General features: G+C 45.2%; 1 protein-coding gene across 2 annotated transcripts in view; it reads left to right on the top strand.

Moving 5' to 3' along the window:
• usp22 (ubiquitin specific peptidase 22) overlaps positions 1–5,181 on the top strand; it is a 27,319-nt gene that overhangs the window by 20,065 nt on the left and 2,073 nt on the right. For both annotated transcript variants that reach the window (XM_013913815.1, XM_005721854.2), the window contains 7 exons: positions 161–327; positions 430–577; positions 836–938; positions 2,076–2,234; positions 2,538–2,664; positions 2,748–2,839; positions 4,639–4,701. In XM_013913815.1, coding sequence (XP_013769269.1) covers positions 161–327; positions 430–577; positions 836–938; positions 2,076–2,234; positions 2,538–2,664; positions 2,748–2,839; positions 4,639–4,701 — 859 coding nt within the window. The remainder of the gene's footprint in view (positions 1–160; positions 328–429; positions 578–835; positions 939–2,075; positions 2,235–2,537; positions 2,665–2,747; positions 2,840–4,638; positions 4,702–5,181) is intronic.

Raw genomic sequence — 5,181 nt, 5'->3', positions numbered from 1 at the left:
GTGTGTGTGTGTGTGTGTGTGTCTATAACAGCATTGCAGCCTAGCTGCCACACTGCAGCAGCCACGAAGCCTCTTTTTCTGTTTATCCTGTCCACACACTTTTGTTTCCTTGAACTGCGTTTATGTCTGTTTTCCTTTGCTGTCCCTCTTCCACCTGCAGGCCTGCGCGGGCTGATAAATCTGGGCAACACGTGTTTTATGAACTGCATCGTCCAGGCGCTGACGCACACCCCACTGCTGCGAGACTTCTTCCTCTCGGACCGGCACAAATGCGAGATGCAGAGCAACTCCTGCTTGGTGTGCGAGATGTCGCAACTGTTCCAGGAGGTACTACGTCTTTGATTTTATTTTAGTAGTTTAGAGAGGACAAGGAGATGATTCAGAAAGTGTCATTTGAAAACACAAACTCCTCCCACCCCCTTACCGCAGTTCTACTCAGGCCACCGCTCACCTCACATCCCGTTCCGCCTCCTCCACCTCGTGTGGACCCACGCCCGTCACCTGGCTGGCTACGAGCAGCAGGATGCCCACGAGTTCCTCATCGCAGCGCTGGACGTCCTGCACAGACACTGCAAAGGTCAGACGCACAGAGACGATATCATAAACAAGCTGAGACGACCATCAAAGCTGAGACATGTGACTTTCAGTCAGACATGTTTGACACGGAGAGTTAAGAGGCTGAAAACACACGAGAGGCAGTATTGATTCTTTTGGATCTCTTGTCAGTTTATAAGCACAGTGGGGATTTGTGAAGTTACACAGTAAGGCTTTTAGTGACAGTGTGCTTTAAAGTTTTTGGTGTGTGTGTGTGTGTGTTTTCTTTGTGTCCCTACAGATGACAATGGGAAGAAGGCAAACAACCCGAACCACTGTAACTGCATCATTGACCAAATCTTCACAGGGGGCCTGCAGTCTGACGTCACCTGTCAAGCCTGCCAGTGAGTGTGTGTGTCTATGAGGCTGTGAGTGTGTGTGCAGGGAAAAAACAACTTAAAACTCTACTGATGCCTCACTGGAGTCTGTATAAAGAGATTAAAGTGTACAGTTTCATCATGAAGACACAAAACAGCCACAAAACAGGCCTCACTTGGCTGCATCAGAATGTCTAATGGCCTGCCTCGAGGTGACCCTCCTCCCCCTCCCTCCCTAATGCCTCCGTTCTCCTCTATCATTCACATACTGCACCATCAATCACACACTTGGTGAACTGCTACACTGCAGCAACAGGAACATCCTTTCATGGCATGTAAAGTTGAACTCTAGCTCCACCTGGTGGTTTGTGGAGGCAGTTGAAGCTCTGAGTGGACTAGCCCGCCTTTTTTATTTATTTATTTTTTAAACTGATCTGTTATGTGATTAGCTCCTATTTCCATATAAGAGATATTTTCACACACTGGGGCATTTTTGCCTTTATTTGGCGTGGCTGAAGTGACGAGTAGACGGGAGAGAGCAGGGGAAACGCTGCAGAGGCCACGGGTCAGACTTGAACCCAGGCAGCGGCATTTCTGGGTCACTGCACTAAGTGTAGCAGTTTGTTTGTTACTGTCAGAAGAAGTTTTGAGCTTATTGTCAAGTCATGCTTAGCTGAGGAACACAGCTGGTGCCTCTCCAGTGGAAAAAAGAAATCAGCAGTAAATACAGTGAGCCACAATTTTGTGATTCCATCCATCCGTTTTCTTCCACTTATCTGGGGCCTTTTTTAAAATTCATAACCCTTTTCTCTGTGTGTGTCAGTAAGAACAGATAACCTTAATATGGTTGTCACTGTTTGCACCTCCTGTATTTTTGCAAGAAAATAAATGATCCTTTAAAGCAAACTGTGAAAAAAATGAGTTGACATGAAGTGATAATGAGCTTGTGCTGATGTTTCTAATAAAGAAGGGGAAGAAAGTGAGATTCTGGGTTCATCCCGTTCTCATAGCTGGTCATAAAATGACTCGGAGGTAAAATGGTTCTGTTTTACCATTTCTGGATCATTGTACATTGGGTATGATAATGATTCTTTTGAGCTGTGACTTCTCAAGAGTAACACTTGACCGTGTCACGTGACATCCTGGCCTCTGTTTGGTTCCCAGTGGTGTTTCAACAACTATAGACCCATTTTGGGACATCAGCCTGGACCTGCCAGGCTCTTCCACACCATTCTGGCCCCTCAGCCCCGGAGGAGATGGATCAGCACTTAACGGAGAGAGTCACACCACTGGAGCCACAACACTGACGGACTGTCTGCGCAGGTAACTGACATATGAAGAATAGATCAGAGAGACATGATCTGAAACGTCAGGATTGAGCTGTAGTCATCAGCATTAAAAGATAAACAGGTGGGGAGTTTTTGTCTGTTTTGTGGTCGTAAAATGAAAAGAATGATTTCAGCGTTTTAATCAGAACAATCCTACATGCTCTGCAAACTCAGAGACCCACCCTTTAGCCTCATCCCAGAATCATCATGAGCGTCACATAAAACTGTTCCTACCCTTCCTGACAGGGGAAGCAGCAGCACTAGTCCCTGGTACCAAATCTCACCCTCTGTTGTCCAGGTTCACCAGACCAGAACACCTCGGGAGCAGCGCAAAGATCAAGTGCAGCGGCTGCCATAGTTACCAGGAGTCTACCAAGCAACTGACGATGAAGAAGCTGCCCATCGTGGCGTGCTTTCACCTCAAAGTAAGAGAGGTTACATTTGACGGCTAATGAAGGGGGATATTTATTACCTGTTCTAACTCGTGGATATGTGCGTGTGCTCGCAGAGGTTTGAGCATTCGGCCAAACTGCGGCGGAAGATCACTACTTATGTCTCCTTTCCTCTGGAGCTGGACATGACCCCGTTCATGGCCTCTAGGTGAGCACAATCTAAAAGAAGGCTGGAAGCTGTCAAAGAAAACTCAGTAAGGTGCATAAAAACTAGAAGCTGCTGTGTGCATGCTAGGCCTCAATCACAGTAACAACTGTGTTTTATGGACTTGTGTGCGTCCAGTGTCTTTTCTTTTTAGAAAATAGATTTTTGGTCATAAACTGATTTTTGTCATTAATGAGCACAACCGTAAAGACTGATCATTGCAGCAGAGTCTGGATGACGCCTGCATTTCCTAACTCATCAGTCAGCTGGAAAAATATGGTGGCCGTGTTTTATTTCAGAGTACATTACTATGTGCTCATATCTAAATATGTTTACATCCTTACTGTGGAAACGTGTATGTGTACTGTATATAACACTCAAAAAAAATGAAAAGAACACTTTGAAAAAAATCATGCTCGATATCTGTACTGGTGTGTGTGCTGGGAACTAAAGGATACCACATCACTTGATGGAAATGAAAATTATCAACCTACAATGGGGTGAATTCAAAGAAACCCCCAAAATCAGGAGGAACCCAGGACCCACTGTACCAGGGTAGGGTCTGAGAGTGGATCCAAGGATTTCATCCTGATACCTAATATCAGGGTGTCTTTGCCTAGTCTTTAGAGATCTGTGAGTCCTTTCATGGATGTCCCTCCCCAGACACCACAGATCCATCACCAAACCGTTACCGGCAGCATAATGTTCTCCATGGCTTCTCCATACTCTTTCACGTCTGTAACGTGTTCAGAGGGAACCTGCTCTCGTCTGTGAAAAGCACAGAGCATCAGTGGTGGACCTGCCAGTTTTGGTATTATGAGGCAAATGCCAGTCAGGATCCACAGTGCCAGGCAGTCGGGAACTCAGGCCACCTTCATGAAGTCTGTTTGGTCAGAGACATTCACACCAGTGTCCTGCTGGAGCTCTGGCAGTGCTCATCCTGTTCCTCCTTCCACAAAAGGAGCAGATACCGGACTTGCTAATGGGTTAAGGACCTTCTACAGCAGTTTCCCAACCACTGTGTGCCATTAGAAATGATCAGGTGTGCCGTGGAAGATTATCTGGTTCCACCTGATTAGTAGTCTCAGCGACCGGCTTGAGTAACGAGCAGAACAATTACATTCTCTTCCACTTCGTACTCTAATTAAGTTGCCAACTGCCAGTAAAATAGAAGAAGTAGTTACATAATAGTCATGCTGACCTCTGTCCTGGAGAAAACTTTTTTGACATTAGACAAAAATGTGAAATATGTGCCGTGGCTCCAAAAGGTTGGGAAACGCTGCTCTACAGCACTGTCGGGCTCTCCTACAGTAACTGCCTGCTTCCTGGAATCTCCTCCATGCTCCTGAGACTGTGCTGGAAGACACCGCAAACCTTCTGGCAACAGCACATATTGATGTTTAAATACCTGTGCAACCTGTTTAGGGTCCAGGTATCGCCTCGTGCTCTCAATAGTGACACTGATCCGAGCCAAAACTAGTGGGGGGGAAAAAACAAGCCAGAAAAAATGTGAGAGGCCTGTAGAACTATTTTTGTTTTGGGGACTCAAGTGGATCTTTCATTAATTTTATTAACAACAAAGCAGCTGACACTGAATAACAATGTCCTCTGCTACTTAACTAACCAGATATTTCACTGGCTTGATGCTATAATCTGATCGAAAAGTGTTCTTTTCATTTCTTTGAGCAGTCACAGTCGCTTTTGCAGTGAATGTTAATTTGTGTAATACATCCGAGGAAACTATTCTGCTTGAAAGAACAACAGTTGGTATGTCGTTACTGAGTCTCTGCCGCGTGTTTCAGTAAAGAAAGCCGGATGAATGGGCAGTACCAGCAGACCGTGGATCCCTTCAACAACGACAACAAGTAAGCAAAGCGACACGTTTGCAGCATCGATTCCACAATAATCCAAAAGGACCAAACGTATAATCTCATCCTTCTGTCACCTGGCACAGTGAGCCTCGTGGAAACACACCTGACAGGTGCAGCAGGGCTTCATGAAGCGCATGTTTATAGAAATGTGCTGTTTTTAATCATCACAAACTGTCTGCTTGACTGCTTCTTCTTGTCACTGGTCTCCCAGCTACATTCATTTCACTGGGTAGAATCCACTACCTCATTTGTTTGCATGGAAATTAGCCCAACAAAGTAGGAATTATGAATTTGCAAAACTACCTGTCATAACAGCTAAGCTGATTATCTGTTAGCTTCCAGTGTCTGGAAAAGCCATTTACAATGCTGCAGTATAATAACAGTCCTTGTACAAAAACATGGTGAACTGGGAACAATAACTTTTAGTGATCCAGGCACAACATACTGAATCAATAATTGTATAATGTCCCAGTA

This window comes from Pundamilia nyererei, unplaced genomic scaffold (genome assembly GCF_000239375.1).
Source record: "Pundamilia nyererei isolate P.nyererei 1_Seehausen unplaced genomic scaffold, PunNye1.0 scaffold00005, whole genome shotgun sequence".
Classification (NCBI taxonomy): Eukaryota; Metazoa; Chordata; class Actinopteri; order Cichliformes; family Cichlidae; genus Pundamilia; species Pundamilia nyererei.
The sequence above is the reverse complement of the archived record's forward strand: the minus strand, read 5'-3'. Positions and strand labels throughout refer to the sequence as shown.